Source organism: Telmatherina bonti, assembly GCF_933228915.1.
Source record: "Telmatherina bonti genome assembly, chromosome: 13".
Classification (NCBI taxonomy): domain Eukaryota; kingdom Metazoa; phylum Chordata; class Actinopteri; order Atheriniformes; family Telmatherinidae; genus Telmatherina; species Telmatherina bonti.
In genome coordinates this window covers 26,406,955-26,423,180 of record NC_136611.1, presented here as the reverse complement: position 1 = coordinate 26,423,180, position 16,226 = coordinate 26,406,955, and the positions used below count along the sequence as shown (strand labels likewise).

Below are 16,226 nucleotides of genomic sequence, written 5' to 3'. Positions count from 1 at the left end.
TGGTTAACAAGGGCATGTACAAATACATCAGGCGGGTGGAAAACGTCGGATAAAGTTATTTCGAACGGTGGCTGGTGAGTTTACCAATGAGAGACATCCTGCTGCATTCGTTGCTGTGGGTTGCTGTTTTCCACTTCGTTTTCAGGGTCTGATTCAGGTTCCAACATGTAGGGCTGTATGCTATGTGTTGACATTGTATTTTGTTTTTTAGTTCATATGAGCCTAATCCTTCTGTTTATGAGACGTTACAATGACGGTGAAAGCAGGTGCGGTGCGCGCTCCCGATGTAGTGCAGTGGCGGGAGGCGGGGCTTAATGCGGAAGAGTCTCAATCCACTCGTTTTGCCCACAGGCTGATCTGACAGCCGATGGAGAGGGTCGGTCTGAAGTAAATAAAGCGATTTGTGACAATAACTCGATCATTCCCAGCCCTTCTGGGCTCAGAAATAAAAATAAATTAGTCTGAAATGCACATAATAGTTCCACTGTAAATCTATTCCACTAATATATATATATATATATATATATATATATATATATATATATATATATATATATATATATATATATATATATATATATATATATATATATACACATATATATATATATATATTTTTATATATACAACCCCTGTACAACCCCTGTATATGAACACTTCATATTCATATACAGATGATGATATGATGTAGCAGTTAGTTGCAAAAATTAGCCATTTGACGTATTTGTATGTATGTAGCTTCTCACCACAGACGATCTTTGTTGTTTAGACAACTGATGGTGGTACGTACACTTGCAAAGTGTCTAACATAGCTGGACAGGTGGACAGGACATTCAGGCTGACAGTACATGGTAAGAAGGCCTCTAGTCTTGACATGTTGATATCTTAAACAACTATCTCTGAAATTAAGTTGTCAGAATAATGGGGGATAACATGCGACTATATGCCACAGTTCCACCTGCACTTGATGGGCCCCTGTGGGAATCCATTAATTTCACCCTGGGCTCCCATGTGGCTTTGCTGTGTGAGGCCTCAGGAGTACCTGTCCCAAGCATCACCTGGCTCAAAGATGGATCTCCTATTGGTAAGTGGCAGGCAGTGATGGGGGGGGTAATTGTAAAAGTAAGGATTTGTCATGTGTGACAGCTAGAGTAAGTTGTTTTTGTTGCAGAGAGCAGTCTGCAGTGGCAATGGTCCGCTCGAGGTAACAGGCTGGAACTGGGTCCTCTCAGTCTGTCTCATGCTGGAACATACACATGTGTGGCCAAAAACAGTGTGGGACAAACACAGAAAGACTACGCACTCACAGTGCAAGGTAAAGGGTTTTTGACTCATTCTGCAAAGTATCTTTTACATATATCATACATGAGAGGAATGATTTATGTGGCATGTAAGAAGGGTCTTTTATTACCCCCAGTTTTGCCCACCATTCTGGGTTCTGACCAACCATCTGACATGAGTGCACCCATGGGAGAAGAGCTGACCCTGGAGTGCCGAGCAAATGGAATCCCCCAGCCCCGCCTCAGCTGGCTGAAAGATGGACTGACTTTAGAGGGATCAGACACCCGTCACATCTCGTAAGTCATTCAGAATCCCACTTCATAAACTCTGCTTCCTAATCGTTTCGATGATATACTTTATTTTGCTTTTGAAAGCGGCGCTGTTTATGTTGCTCGCAGTGTAAAAATTGGCCAACACCGTTTCCTTGAGTGTGGGAAAATTACAATATTAATCATCGTAGAGGATAACAAGCATGACAGAGGGATGCATGGAGAGACAAATGGTTTATAGCCTGTTGCCTGATTTGTTCATGAAAAAATATCCAGAGCAGCTGTTTTACAGCTGTTCAAAAGCGGATATGGCCATTACAACTCTGTTCAGCCAGGGAAAGCAAATCACACACGTCTCTCTGTGTTGGTGTCGTCTGTGTGTGTGTGTGTGTGTGTGTGTGTGTGTGTGTGTGTGAGTAAGTCATGGGATTATGATGCTGATAATGAGAAAATAGTTCAGAGGTGGGTGGTTTAGAAAGGAAAATGGAAAAGAAAACAAAGTGTATTTGTAACCCTGCAGAGTGACCCCTGATGGCAGTACACTAACCTTACTGAGGCTGAGTCCTGGGGATTCTGGGACATACACTTGTTTGGCTGTCAGCCCAGCAGGCCGAGAAAGCAAAATCTACACTCTGTTTGTTCTCGGTGGGTTTCATCATCTTCTTTATTCTTTTTAAGAGTTCAAGTTTTATGAATTATGTATTGTCACTTACTTTGGTTTGCCACAGTTCCACCATCTATCTCTGGCGAGACCACGGTCCCGAGAGAGGTGCAGGTCACACAGGACAGCGTTGTGACATTAGAATGTCACGCAGAAGGGAACCCTCCTCCTCAGATCAGCTGGCTGAAGAATGGCCGTCCATTACTACTCTCTCCTCGAACGCGCCTCCTCTCTGGTGACTCCTTGCTGAGGTTGGTTTAAATAATTGCAACAATTTTCTAAAAATAGACAACATTTGCATAGTTGGAGTAAATTCTAAATGCTCTTGCTTTTGTAAAAAAAAAAAAAAAAGGATCGCTCCTGTGCAGCTGTCGGATTCTGGAGTTTACACATGTGTAGCACGCAGTCGGGCCGGTCTTGCTGAGCTCAGCTATGATGTGCAAGTGCAAGGTACAATCAATACATCCAGCCTACTGGTTCTCCTCTGGGATGATGGGAAACATTATGGATCTAAGGATTTTAATTTGCTGAGTTTTATGTTCTGCAGTGCCCCCTGCTGTGGATCACGTCGAACCTGTGAAGCCAGTTACAGTTGTCCAGGGATCTTTGGTGACGTTAACCTGTGAGGCACGTGGCATTCCCCCTCCCACCCTTACTTGGATGAAAGACGGTCAGCCGCTGTCCCTTCATCGCAACCTGCTGCTGGATGGACAGGAGACAAGGCTGCAGCTGCCAGATGTGGCTCCTTCGGATGCAGGCCTCTACAGCTGTGTAGCCAGTAATCAGGCTGGAAGCAGCACCCAGAGCTTCAACCTCACTGTGCTTGGTACATTATACATCTGATTTATCTCTGCTCTAAAGTTATGGTGTAAAACTGAGCCAAAACATTTCTCCTCCTCATCTAGAACCTCCAAAGATAACTTCTTCCACCACTCCAGAAGAGATAATCATACCAGTAAACAGTCCACTTGAACTGGAGTGCTCTGCTGTAGGAGTACCACCTCCCACCCTCAGCTGGCTCAAGGATGGCCGACCGTTGGAGAGAACCGACATCATTCAGCAGGATGGACACTTTCTCCGGATCAGTAAACTTCAGGTATTTTCACTGTCTCACATAGTCAAACAGTATTTTAGGCCACTGAACTGCATCTGAGAAAACTGGAACTTGTTCAAGATTTTGGAAAGAAATCTGTTAACTAAACAATAAATATAAAAACTTAAAGATAAAAAAAAAAAAAAAACAAGTGCCAGCACACAAAGTTTAAATGACAATTGAAATTAGGAGTTTTGATTGCACCAATGATTAATTCAAGCAAACACAGCACAGCTATGCTATGCAAGAGCCACTAAAACTGATTAATGTCCTCTCTTTAAAGGTTGAGGATGCAGGTCTGTACACCTGCTTGGCCAGCAGCCTAGCGGGAGAAGATGGAAAAAACCACTGGGTCCGAGTCCAAGGTGAAACAAGCTGTTCTTACTAAATCTTTAACTGAGGAAATATATCAAGTCATGGTCCTGCGTAAAACTCCTCAGCAACTTGCACCTGGAGCTTGTTGAGTACTGCTTTGTGCTTATTCAGGAGTAAAATTTAGTAAAAACAGACTTACAAAGCATTTATTTTGTATTCTGTTCCACACACTTTGACATACTGTATATGCCATATGAAGGAATGTCTGTATCTTGATTGGTGGCATTGATTCATTAACGGTACACAGTGCAGTGGTTTTTTAATGCTGAGTTTCACAGGAGCTCTTTATCTGCAGAAGGATTTTGTTTGTCACAGGAAATATTGTGGATGTCTTGAGTAATTCACCACAGTGAGAACTGTCACTGGTTGTATTTTAGTCCCACCAACACTGCTTGGCTCTGGTGATGTGAGGACATTGACGATACCAGTTAATGGACACCTGACCTTGGAGTGCCTGGCTGACAGTGACCCCCCTCCTAATATAGAGTGGTATAAAAACGAGGCCAAACTGCAGGTATGGAGTTCAGTAAATATATAAATAGTCATGCATTGAAGCAATTACCTATGACTCATACATTGCCCTTCTCTTTCCTACTCCCACTGCACCAGCTGGGAGGTCGTATCCAGTGGCTGGCAGGAGGTCAGTATTTGGAGATACAGGAAGTCAGACCTGAGGACAGTGGTCAGTACAGCTGTGTGGTTACCAACATGGCTGGAAGTACCAGTCTCTTCTTCACAGTGGAGATTCTCTGTAAGTCTGCCTCTAATTACTTGATTTTGCGATACAATTACGTTTTCTTTTACTTTGAAATATAAATATGCATATAACCTACCCCTGTGTTTATTAGTTCATTCATTTTCCGGACTGCTTAGCTTGATTTAGGGTCGCAGGGAGGCTGGAGCCCATCCAAGCAATTATTGGGTGAGAGGCAGGATAGACCCTGGACAGGTTGCCAGTCCATCACAGAGCACCCCCCGCATTATTGCTTTAGTTTCATTGGTCCCTAAAATAAGAAAAGAATCACAACCTGCTGAATGAAACACATGGCTTCTTTTCTTAATTGTCCATTTAGTGGCAGTGGTGACTCATCATCATCATCATTTTATGTATAAACTGCTTGAACACCAGCAAGAGCTGAAGCAAAGTGCTGTGCATTTGAATTAGATAAAATAAAAGATAAAAATAACAACTTCTTTCACAATGGACATTTCTGTGGTCATTTATTCAAATTAACATTCTTTTTTTTTTTTAAATCACTTGATCGAAATTGGGTTACAAAATGATAAAGGTATAGAGAGAAAAATGGAAGTCTGTTCTGTGTTTTGGCATCTTGTGTTTTTCTTTTTTTTTGTATGCAATGCAGGAGTTAGAGCATAACCTAGACATATTGCCAGTTTATTGTACAGTTCCATACATATACTGCATTTTTTATGGACTAGTCACTCAGGAACAGTAAGTACTACACCCTCTTTTTCTACATCTGACTGTCATCCACCGACCTTGATAGTCGACCTTGTCACTGGACCAAAGCTTATTAATTCTGGGAGGCTGGGTAAAAGGATCAAAAAAGACGTTTAGAGTGAGTTAAAAATAAACTTCCCTCTAATCCTAAATGTCAAAACTTCATATGAAATACTAAGCAACATTTAGGATACTTTAGAAATTATACAAAGTGAGTGTATTATGAGACATTTCAATATGTTGATAAACAAGTTTTATCTTCTGAATTCTAACCATGACCTGAATGATATGGATTAGTTGCTTTTATATCCAGTGCCACCAGTAATAAAGGAAAGCAGCTCTGTGGTGACAGTACATACTGGCCAGGATGCAGTTTTGCCGTGTGAAGTTGATGGTGACTCCTCGCCTGTGGTCATGTGGAGAAAAGATGGCTTCCCTCTGCCTAAAGATAGCATTAAGTATGTTGACTGGATTTAACACAGAGTCGCAGTCTTGTACACATTCTACCGATTCATTCTGTTATCAACTATTTGCTTCAGGTACACCATGTTATCGGAGGGCTCCCTGCGTATCCATGGAGCTCAGCTGAATGATGCGGGTCGTTACTACTGCACAGTGTCTAACCAGGCTGGCTCAGACCACCGGGGAATGGATCTTCGTGTATTTGGTAAATAAAATGTTCAGTTTATTTCTTGAGCCACAGTGATTTCTCTGCAATTCTACAGCAGGCACTAAAGAAGATAACACTTTGTCTCTTTCTCTGTCCTCACTTGGTTTTTTTTAACTGTAAACTATTAAGCTTAAACATGTTATTTTGTCTCGTATCAGTGGGTCCTTCGATCAGTCCAGGTCCATTCAATGTGACAGTAACTACTGGAATTAGAGCGGCGTTGAGCTGTGAGACAACTGGTATTCCCCCACCTAAAGTATCCTGGAAAAGGAACGGCACTCCTCTTGATGTTAGTCAGCAGCCTGGCACATATAGGTAAGGTAGACAAAGCTTTGGCTGCTATAAATGCACAAGAAATATGCGGTATAACTCAGGCCTTTTTTGCTTGGCTCCTCTGTCCAGGTTGCTGTCTTCTGGCTCTCTGGTTCTTTTGTCTCCATCCAGCGAGGATGAAGGTTATTTTGAGTGCACAGCAGTCAATGATGTCGGCGAGGAGCGCAGGGTCATTGAAGTCATCCTGCAAGGTGTTTATCTGAAGTTTTGCTTCATAATATTAACTGCAGAATCCTAATAATGAAGTGTTAACTTATGAATTTAACACAATCCCCTGCAGTTCCACCGTCTATTGAGGATGACGTCACAGCAGTTAAAGTTGTGAAGATGTCCTCTGTAGTGTTGCCTTGTCAAGTACAAGGACGTCCTCAGCCAATAGTCTCCTGGACGAAAGGTGGATCTACATTGAGCAGTAGAGGAGGAAGTTATCGTGTCCTGCCCACTGGTAAGACACTAAATAGCTAAGGAACAAAACGGTAGCTTTTCTCACTAAGTGTGATGTGTGATGAGACTTTCACGTCTTCTCATGCAGGAGTATTGGAGATAACCGCTGCTTTGCCAAGCCATGCCGGCAGGTACACATGTTCAGCCCGTAACCCAGCTGGAATAGCTCACAAACACATCTCTCTCACAGTACAAGGTAAGCTTTAATCAGCTCGCTGCAGCTTATGATGCACACGTGATCTAAGCGTGAGTAACATGTAAACCCACATGTGCTCTTTTTATGTGCTTAGAGCCACCAGAAATCAGACCAATGGCAGAAGAAGTCCAAGTAGTGATGCATCATGGAACTGTACTTCCCTGTGATGTTCAAGGCTTCCCTAGACCATCCATCACTTGGCAAAGAGAAGGAGTTCCCATAGCAACAGGTGAAAGCAACAAAAGCTTCTATAAGCCTTCTACTGTATGTCTATATGATAATCTGCGCTTAGTAGGCCACACATTGCGCACCAAACCATTTTCATTCATGCACTGTGTGCTTTATTAAGGTTAGTGATCTAGTAGAGCTACGGAAGTTGAGAAGTTCACGTCTCTCACTGTAATCTTTGTTTTGTAGTCCAGTAATTGATGAATGATATAGTAGTTTAATCTTGCAGCCAGCTCTGATTTTCCAAGTCTTACTGGATTACTGGTAACACATATTTTCATGCTGCTGCAGGTCACCGGCTGGCTGTGCTTTCGAATGGCGCTCTGAAGTTCTCTCGGGTGACACTTGGTGATGCAGGGACCTACCAGTGTCTGGCAAAGAATGAAGCTGGTCTGGCCGTAGCAAAAACCAAACTAGTCCTCCAAGGTAAAGCTGGTAACCCTATCTCCCAGTTAGGGATACAGTGATGACTTCCATGTTAATTCCTGTACAGTACATCACATATGTATGTATATATGTTCTAGTATTGCTGGTAGTTGCATTAAAAAAAAGATAACAACTTAGATAAAGGACCAGATTTAGACATTAGGAAAGAAAATAACTATCTACTCATGTCATGCTTTTTCAGTTCCGCCTGTGCTGAGTGTGCCTCGTGTTGAGTACACTGCTGTGTTAGGCCAGCCAGTTAGCCTGGAGTGTGTTGCTGATGGGCAGCCTCAGCCTGACGTTACTTGGCATAAAGACAGAAGACCAGTGGTGGAAGGTGCTCGTATACGTGTATTTGCCAATGGAACTCTGGCGATTACTTCTGTCCAGCGCAGTGATGCAGGGTTTTACACGTGCACAGCCAAAAACCTGGCTGGCAGGGCCAGCCACGATATGCGCTTGCTTATTCAAGGTGAGCGGAAGCTTTCTATAACTCCACAGGTCACGTTGTGTATGGACTATAACATCGTGATGTGGCTGTTGTTGCATTTCAGTCCCGCCCATGATTCCTCCTGCGCAGACAGAATTGTCAGTCATTCAAGGTTTTCAAGCACTTCTGCCCTGCGCTGCTCAGGGTTCACCAGAACCTAGAGTGTCATGGGAAAGGGAAGGTGCAATCATGCCCAACCTTCCAGGCAAATTCACAGTCCTGCGATCAGGAGAGCTGATTATTGAAAGGGCAGAGGTTTGTTTGATAGTTCCACATATTTTTCTACTGCATTAAAAACCACATTTGTTTGTAGTTCTGTGTTGAAGATTCACTTTCGTCTTCTTTCTTCAGCCTGGAGATGCTGGAGTATTCACATGTGTAGCCACAAATCCTGCAGGCTCCGTGAGACAAGACATCCATCTGTCTGTCAACATGAGGCCTGCCTTCAAAGAGCTGCCAGGTGATGTAACCCTGAACAAAGGACAGAGTCTGGCTTTGTCTTGCCATGCTCAGGGAACACCTACTCCCATCATCTCTTGGACTGTCAACAACATTCCATATAAAGGTATTTCTTTTGTTTCTTATTTCTTTAAGAGCTGCACAACCATGCCTACTATTTTACGATGTTAAGATGTTCTAGTCTATCCCGTCTGGCATGGCTTAGTGTTGTTGCGTCTAATGTAGACAGGACTTTGAGATTGAACTGAGTGTAATACATCAATTCACCTGACAGCAGCGAATGAAAATCTTCCAGGTGCCAGTGTGGATGAGGCAGGCAGGAGCTCAGTCATGGTGGAGAATGTGACTTTGAGTGATGCTGGGACCTACGTATGCATAGCAGAGAACAGTGTGGGCTCCATCAGAGCACTCTCATTTGTTCGTATCAGAGGTGAGGTTTTTTTTCAATTTGGCAGGGATTCCTTCTCATTTAACCTTCGCTTCATGATTGCATCAATTTCATTCATGTCATGTTAGAAATATATTTGATTTGCATTTCCAGAACCCCCAGTTTTGAAGGGTGAAGCCCACATGTCTCAGACAGCCATTCAGGGGGGCTCTGCATTGCTTGACTGTCCCGTCCACGGAGACCCCAGCCCTGTCCTCCGGTGGCTCAAAAATGGAAAACCTTTATCCCGACTCCTACGAATGCAAACTTTCCACAATGGATCCCTGATCGTTTACAGCATCACTGTAAATATGTTTATTTTCTCACTTTTTTCATTTATTTATTTTATTTTAGTGTCTGAGCAGTTATTAGGATATATTCGTTAATCAGAGAGACTCAAATTTAACTAATTTAGCCTTCTTGCACAAACTGCATCGACACATGAGTAACATAGTGAAGAATGATGGAGCAGCCTTCATCCTATCCAAGCTTCATCTGCAGTCCCCTTGGGTGGAGGAACAGTGTGTGACTGTCCTGCAGTGTCCTGCTTCCACTGAAATCACATTCAGTTCAGTCACAGAGGCTAACAGCATTAGCAGCAGAGGGAATAGTGAACAGAGTTCTGGATGTTCCCAGACTCTGGCCCTCTTTCCTTCGCCTATAACCTTGTTACGGTCTCTAACTGCTGCTATAATTGCACAGCCTGCAGCTGAGACTTTCTCACAGACGGATGACTGTCCTTCCCATAGAGCGCTCTAATGTGAAATTTCCCCTCTCTGGCGCAGTGATGTCTGTCATGACAGTCCAGCGGAATATAATCAGCTGACCTGTTCAAAATGTCAACTTTCTTGCTGTAGCATTAGCTCTGTTATTATTATTTTTATTATTATTTATTATTATTTTGCATATGATTTCCAAACATTTTTCTTTACAGTTTGTAATCCATCCATCAGATAACAAGTTAAAGTTGTCTCGTCTGTGTTTGTTTTACAGGCTGCAGATGAAGGAGAATATCAGTGTGTGGCTGAGAGTGAAGCTGGAAAGGTTGAGAGGACGATTACTCTCAAGGTTCAGAGTGAGTTCTGCCTGCACATATTTTATAGTTTAAGGACCTGAATGACAAATGAGAAAAATATCTGGCTTTTCTCTCCATTGAAATTAGTGTCCTTGCATTCTTACCTATTAATGTGCTTTGCTTTTGTTGGGTTTAAGTGCTCGTTTCCACGTGCTAGGCAAAATGAACGCAATCAAAGAATGCAGACATAAAATTACACTTAAAGGCCTTCTTCCGTTCTGTCTCAGTCAATGGCGGTTACTCAAACTGGGAGCAGTGGGGTCCGTGCAGCAGCACCTGTGGGCAAGGCCTGCAAGAACGAATCAGACTGTGCAACAATCCAGAACCAGCAAATGGTGGCCAACCTTGCAGCGGCCAAAGCGTTGAGTCCAGAAAATGCCAGACTGGTTTGTGTCCAGGTAGGACCACGTTTTTATTTATTCCTCATCATTTTCTTTACGCAGAGACTTGTCACATTGAAACAGCATTTCTTTTTATCTCGAGCTGATTTTTTTTTTTTTTTTATTGCATGCAATAATGAAGAAAAAAATGTCTAATACAAATGATTTTTATCTAGTTGAGGAGTTGCAGTCTTGGTTGTTGTCATTAATGACAAATGACTTGTAAGTTCACATAAATTTCCCATTTTCCTCGGTGTTTGTCGCTGGTGGCAGGTGATATCCCACGCAAGACCAGAGGCAGCCTGATAGGAATGGTGAACGAGAGAGAGTTTGGTGTGTCCTTCTTGGAGGCCAACATTACTGACAATGAGGAAAAGGGCAGCAGTACTTTGCAGGCACACCTGGACAACATCCCTCCCACTGTGGGTGAGTCCTTCCACAGGATGCCGTGATATCTTTGAAGGAGTAGTTTAATCAACATACAAACTACAACATATAAACTTTTTCTCCGTGCTGCTGTAAGGGTATAAGAACTGATGCTTTTCTTGTAGGTCCCCTGCTGCGGGTACTGGTGTCTGTTTTTACTCCCATTTATTGGACCACTGTGCTGCAAAGCGGCGAAGCCAGAAATGGCTACTCCTTCACACAGGGCCAGTTCAGACAGGAGTCTCAGCTGGAGTTTGAAACAGGTGAACTTTGCTCCACAACAATGTAGAAAATGCAATTTCAAATCTTTGAATAATTTATGGTGTTCTATTTTTTTTTATTTTATTTTTTTTATTTTTTATGGGAGCCTTTAAGGAGCTCGGCAGTTTGCTCAACCATCTGTTACATGAAGAACATAGCAGATTCGGTGCTTTTATTGATCGATAACTTTTCTATTCCGAGCTGGGTGTGTTATGTAAACTATGCTGCAAGGATAATAACCCTAAACCCCCCCCCCCCCCAAAAAAAACAAACTAAAAGAACCCTAATTCTCTGTTATTTTACCTGTAACAACAGACTACAGTTTTGTGAAACAGCCAGCAGATGGCAGCACTCACTGCTTTTAAGATGCACAAGTTTCCATTTAAAACACTTGTTTTTTTTTTTGTTTTGTTTTTTTTTACAGGCGAGATCCTTCGTTTGACCCACGTTGCCAGAGGTGTGGATTCTGAAGGAGTTCTGTTGATCGACATTGTAATTAACGGATTTGTTCCTCCGTCTTTATCGTCATCTCATCTGAGCCTCCAGGTGGGTTTGCTGAAATCATGACAACATGCCTTTAAAGACCTTGATTAGAGCTCAACTTCTCGCTTTATCTCACTCGTGAGATTCGATTGTCTCATACTTCAGATGCTCCTCGATTTGTCTGACCTGATTTTACCTCCGTCCCACAGGAATTTGATGAGTCATATGTGCAGACAGGCCAAGGGCAGCTGTACTCATGGTCATCGCAGACCCACAAGAGAGGAGGAAGCCCCACGGTGCTGCGCTGTAATCATACTATCATTTATGAGGGCCAGGAGGAGCGCCGGGGCCCTGTTCTCCAGCTGCTCAAGCTCTCTGGGATGAATAGTGTCTACAATATGTTTACTCTTACTTTGGACTTCCATATCACTGCCAGCCTCCTCGTACCAGGTCCGGGGTAAAGTACAGACTGTCAACATGTCGGCAAAAGTCGATTTAAACGTATCTAACGCTGCTTGGACTCTCTTTGCAGATGGTTATGAAGACACATGCCCTAAAGGTTTCATTCTTGACACCACCTCCTACTGTGCTGGTATGTTGCGTTTTTCTTGTGTTTATACGTCATTTATCTTCAGGCAACGTTAAATATTTATCTCAGTGCCGTTGCGTTATTCGTATAACCAAATTTGCTCCCATTAGACGAAGATGAATGTGCGCTGAAGTCCCCCTGCTCGCATTCATGTAACAACATCATGGGAGGCTTTACTTGTGCCTGTCCCTCTGGCTTCACCATTTCGGCAGACACCAACACATGCCAAGGTGAGACACAAAAGACAGAGCTCATATAGATGTTAAATATAAAGCAAAACTCACCATCTTTGTCACTGTCATCTTAGCTCAGCCTTAGATCTCATACTCCTGTTTTACTTAATGCCGTCCAGATATTGATGAGTGCTCCCAGGGTTCCCATATGTGCCACTACAACCAGCAGTGTGTAAACACAGTGGGTACATACCGCTGTCAGGCCAAGTGCGGCCCAGGATTTAAGCCCAGCATCACAGGAACCAGCTGTGAAGGCAAGTCGCTGATAATCTGTGCTAAACTGCCTGCACATCCTTTCATATGGAAAGATTTATCCCCTCCTGTCTTAACATACAGGCTTTTACATATGAAGAGTGATAACGTCTTGCATGCCATATTTGCGTTTCAGATGTGGATGAGTGCCAGGAGTCTGCCATCTCCCCGTGCCAGCACCAGTGCCTCAACACTCTGGGTTCCTATCGCTGCATCTGCCATCCAGGGTACCAGCTGTCTGGACATCGCTGTATGGGTCAGTCCGCTGGCTATTTTTGATATCATTCAAAACCCACATTATTTTTAAAATAACTTACAGTAAATTTACTATTTTAACAAACTGCTACATTTCTAGAAAGTGTTTTTTGGTTAACCTCAGACAAACCTTTTTTTTCCCATCAGGGTTTTTGGAAGTTCAGATAAGCCAAAGAGTTTATTTAATTTGCATTTACTTGTTTCTATGTTGACTTTCTACAGATATCAACGAGTGCATGAGAAATGTGTGTCCGGCTCACCAGCAGTGCCGTAACACAGAGGGAGGATACCAATGTTTTGACAGCTGCCCAGCAGGAATGACCACAGCAGAGAGTGGAGTCTGCATGGGTTAGTGGCTTTCATATTTGGATCCACTTTCGTTATTTAGACTGTGGTCATTGTAGCATCAGACCATACATAAAACAGTCTGCATGCAGTTTAAACGCACAGCATCAGCTCCTGTTCAAGTTTGATTTTACTGATTCCGCTACCTTTGAGAATTGAACATGTGGTCAGTACTGTTAGTAAACCATAAAATGCTTTAAGTTGTGTGAATTTTGCAGGTTTATGTAAGTGCACAAGATGAGAATGCTGCCAATGGTGCTTTAGATTTTAAATGACATTTTTTAAAGGTTTTTTTTTTTTTTAACCTTTTTGTACATTTGAACTAATATTTCCTGAGATGCTAATAACAATCAAGAAATTCTTCTTTGTCTGTTTTTAGATATTGATGAGTGCCAGGATGGAAGTCACATGTGTCGCTACACTCAAATCTGTCAGAACACAGTCGGAGGTTATGGTTGCATTTGCCCCAGAGGTTACAGATCCCAGGGTGTAGGGCTTCCATGTTTGGGTAGGACATCAGTTTGCCTCTTTTATCTCAAAGCATTGATGAGAGCTTACGTAGGAGATAACCTTTCATTTATTTTGTCTTTCAGACATTGACGAATGTCTGCAAATGCCAAACCCATGTGCCTACCAGTGCCGGAATGTGCCTGGCAGCTTCAGATGTCTGTGCCCTCCTGGGACCGTGCTGCTGGGAGATGGGCGCTCCTGTGCGGGGCTGGAGAGAGGGCAGACCTTTGCTAATGGTACCAGAGTCAGGGCGAGACTCCGCCCACAGCTGGTATCGTCCCTCGGCAGACCAATCCTCTCTCGTGCTAACGGAGTATCTCGAACAACTAGACAGAGCTGTCCTGCTGGATACACCCACAGAGACAGCGCGTGTGTTGGTGAGTTTTCACTAAAACAAATTCACAATAAAAAAAATGGGTGTTAGGTTATCGTTTGCGTTTTGTGCATTATTTTCCTTACAGATGTGGATGAGTGTCTGCTCAGGAAGCCATGCCAACACGAGTGCCGTAACACCATTGGCAGCTTCAAGTGTTTGTGCCCCCCAGGATATCAGCTACTGCCTAATGGTAGAAGCTGCAAAGGTAAGAGTCATCTTAGTAGTAGTAGTCGTCTCTAACCAGCAAATTTTCAAGCTTTCTTGTAATTATTTCAGCTAAGTTCTTCTCATCTTTCTCTAACATTAGACATCGATGAGTGTGCTGAACAAGGCATTCAGTGCGGTCACAATCAGATGTGTTTTAACACCAGAGGCGGATACCAGTGTCTGGATACACCCTGCCCTGCGTCCTACCAGACTGGAGGAATCCCTGGGTAAACTACATAAATAACAACCATTAGGCAATCATACCACAAATACTTGTAAATGTTAGTGAAATGGACACGTTTCCTTTTTTCCTTGTAATCTTTAAAGGACCTGCTACAGGCCCTGCTCTATGGACTGTGCCACCGGCGGCTCCCCTTTGCTCCTGCAGTACAAGCTGCTCACGCTTCCCTCCGGCATACCAGCCAATCACAATGTGGTACGACTATCAGCATTCTCTGAGTCAGGAATCCTGCAGGAGCGTACTTCCTTTACAATACTAGAGCAAGAATCAGAGTCAGGTGTGATGGGCCGGATGTTTGGTATCAGAGATGAGGCCGGCAGGGGGATCCTCTTCACTCTGCGCGTTCTGGATAGATCGGGACTGGTGCGGCTCAAGGTGCAGGCCACCACTATCTCACCAGAGGGTCGCATTACATATCGAAGCATCTTTATCATCTATATCTCCATCTCAGCGTTTCCATACTGATCCCACATGGTGCTTTCCAACAAACTGTCCCTCAGTGGGTTTTAATGGCTGTCCTCATCAAAGCACAGCTACAATAACCTTCCCCTTAAACAAATTAGACTCTGCAAAGAAACTCGAACACACATGTTGAGGTGGACACTGTCCTCTCCTTATAATATTGCTTTTGATGAGTTTTTTTTTTTTTTTTTTTTGTGATTTGATCACAGATCTGAGCAACCAGCTGCGAAAGCTTGTGAACTCAATAACTTGCTGTTTGCTCCCTTCTTCTGGAAAATACGAGTCAGTCTTTCATACGCATGTCGGAAACTTCAGAATCATAAAAAGCATAATTAAATCCAAGCACTGAATTTATTTAGTGTTCATCAATTTATTTTTGGTTTTTATTTTCTCCGGTCCTCTGCCATCTTCAATTTTGGAAGTGTGATTCAAAGGTTCAACATCTCACTTTGGAGCAGAGATATGAAATCATTTTTGTAGACAACATTTGGAAATGCAAGTCAACTGCAAATCTTTTTAACGGCTATGAATTTATACAATGTTTCCCCACTTATTTATTTAAGTCACTTGAACACATCACTGGTTTAAACAATCTTCTGTCGTGGGGGGGTTGGGATAACATGGATCTACTGGTGTATTGGCACATGGTAACGATGTCAAGCTGGTGTGTAATGGTGTTTCATCCATATTTTGGTTTTTTTTGTACTCTTTTCTAACATGTTTTGTCACATTAAGTGTAAAGGTGCTGTTCTGAATGTACTTGAGTGTTTTGAGCTTGGATGAATGGTGCTGACGTTACAAAGAAAACAGGCAGTGATACAAAATTAAGAACAGTGTTGGGCTGCAGTTATGTTTTCTGCAGTGTAGTTTTACCTGCAAAATACACGGACTTTCCTTCAGGGATGACACTTTACACTCACAAGCCGTTTGGTAATCAAAAGTGCCATTTATATCAGAAGCTGAGAAGGGAAGTTGCATGAAAACCATCAAAATCCAACAATAACAATCCAATGTTTAATCTCTAAGATTAAAAAATATGTCCTTGTTGCCGTACGAGTGTTTCATAACTGTTCAAATAAAATGCTTTTGTCTGTCCCTCATTGTGTCTGTCAGTCTTGCAGCATAACATTTTGTAAACTCATCTCACAGCTGACAACTGATCCTGCTGCTTTTATTAGCCAAAGTGGGAGCACATTTAACACTTGGCCCCGTTACCTCAGGCAAAAATCTGCTGTTCAGATCGTTTCGCCGGAATCTGGTGTTTAGATTATTTATATTCACAAAAACCTTCAGTGGATCAAAAATAATCTTTTTTTT

The 16,226-nt window shown here is 42.8% G+C and overlaps 1 protein-coding gene across 1 annotated transcript in view; it reads left to right on the top strand.

The window, feature by feature from the left end:
• The window catches only part of hmcn2 (hemicentin 2), a gene marked incomplete at its 5' end in the record, with an annotated part of 45,022 nt that extends 29,023 nt beyond the window's left edge, over positions 1 to 15,999 (top strand). Inside the window, 41 exons of the mRNA XM_079250858.1 lie at positions 770 to 851; positions 953 to 1,084; positions 1,172 to 1,315; positions 1,418 to 1,577; positions 2,071 to 2,195; positions 2,279 to 2,462; positions 2,564 to 2,661; positions 2,759 to 3,037; positions 3,117 to 3,307; positions 3,588 to 3,669; positions 4,057 to 4,193; positions 4,289 to 4,430; positions 5,455 to 5,599; positions 5,681 to 5,808; positions 5,970 to 6,126; positions 6,214 to 6,335; positions 6,425 to 6,589; positions 6,677 to 6,784; positions 6,879 to 7,013; positions 7,304 to 7,438; positions 7,641 to 7,910; positions 7,993 to 8,183; positions 8,280 to 8,493; positions 8,683 to 8,817; positions 8,929 to 9,119; positions 9,808 to 9,889; positions 10,117 to 10,287; positions 10,543 to 10,695; positions 10,821 to 10,958; positions 11,381 to 11,502; positions 11,649 to 11,889; positions 11,972 to 12,031; positions 12,139 to 12,258; positions 12,381 to 12,515; positions 12,650 to 12,769; positions 12,991 to 13,116; positions 13,493 to 13,621; positions 13,707 to 14,000; positions 14,085 to 14,204; positions 14,307 to 14,433; positions 14,534 to 15,999. Coding sequence (XP_079106984.1) covers positions 770 to 851; positions 953 to 1,084; positions 1,172 to 1,315; positions 1,418 to 1,577; positions 2,071 to 2,195; positions 2,279 to 2,462; positions 2,564 to 2,661; positions 2,759 to 3,037; positions 3,117 to 3,307; positions 3,588 to 3,669; positions 4,057 to 4,193; positions 4,289 to 4,430; positions 5,455 to 5,599; positions 5,681 to 5,808; positions 5,970 to 6,126; positions 6,214 to 6,335; positions 6,425 to 6,589; positions 6,677 to 6,784; positions 6,879 to 7,013; positions 7,304 to 7,438; positions 7,641 to 7,910; positions 7,993 to 8,183; positions 8,280 to 8,493; positions 8,683 to 8,817; positions 8,929 to 9,119; positions 9,808 to 9,889; positions 10,117 to 10,287; positions 10,543 to 10,695; positions 10,821 to 10,958; positions 11,381 to 11,502; positions 11,649 to 11,889; positions 11,972 to 12,031; positions 12,139 to 12,258; positions 12,381 to 12,515; positions 12,650 to 12,769; positions 12,991 to 13,116; positions 13,493 to 13,621; positions 13,707 to 14,000; positions 14,085 to 14,204; positions 14,307 to 14,433; positions 14,534 to 14,912 — 6,369 coding nt within the window. The 3' untranslated portion in view covers positions 14,913 to 15,999. The remainder of the gene's footprint in view (positions 1 to 769; positions 852 to 952; positions 1,085 to 1,171; positions 1,316 to 1,417; positions 1,578 to 2,070; positions 2,196 to 2,278; positions 2,463 to 2,563; positions 2,662 to 2,758; positions 3,038 to 3,116; positions 3,308 to 3,587; positions 3,670 to 4,056; positions 4,194 to 4,288; positions 4,431 to 5,454; positions 5,600 to 5,680; positions 5,809 to 5,969; positions 6,127 to 6,213; positions 6,336 to 6,424; positions 6,590 to 6,676; positions 6,785 to 6,878; positions 7,014 to 7,303; positions 7,439 to 7,640; positions 7,911 to 7,992; positions 8,184 to 8,279; positions 8,494 to 8,682; positions 8,818 to 8,928; positions 9,120 to 9,807; positions 9,890 to 10,116; positions 10,288 to 10,542; positions 10,696 to 10,820; positions 10,959 to 11,380; positions 11,503 to 11,648; positions 11,890 to 11,971; positions 12,032 to 12,138; positions 12,259 to 12,380; positions 12,516 to 12,649; positions 12,770 to 12,990; positions 13,117 to 13,492; positions 13,622 to 13,706; positions 14,001 to 14,084; positions 14,205 to 14,306; positions 14,434 to 14,533) is intronic.
• Positions 16,000 to 16,226: the final 227 nt, after the last annotated feature.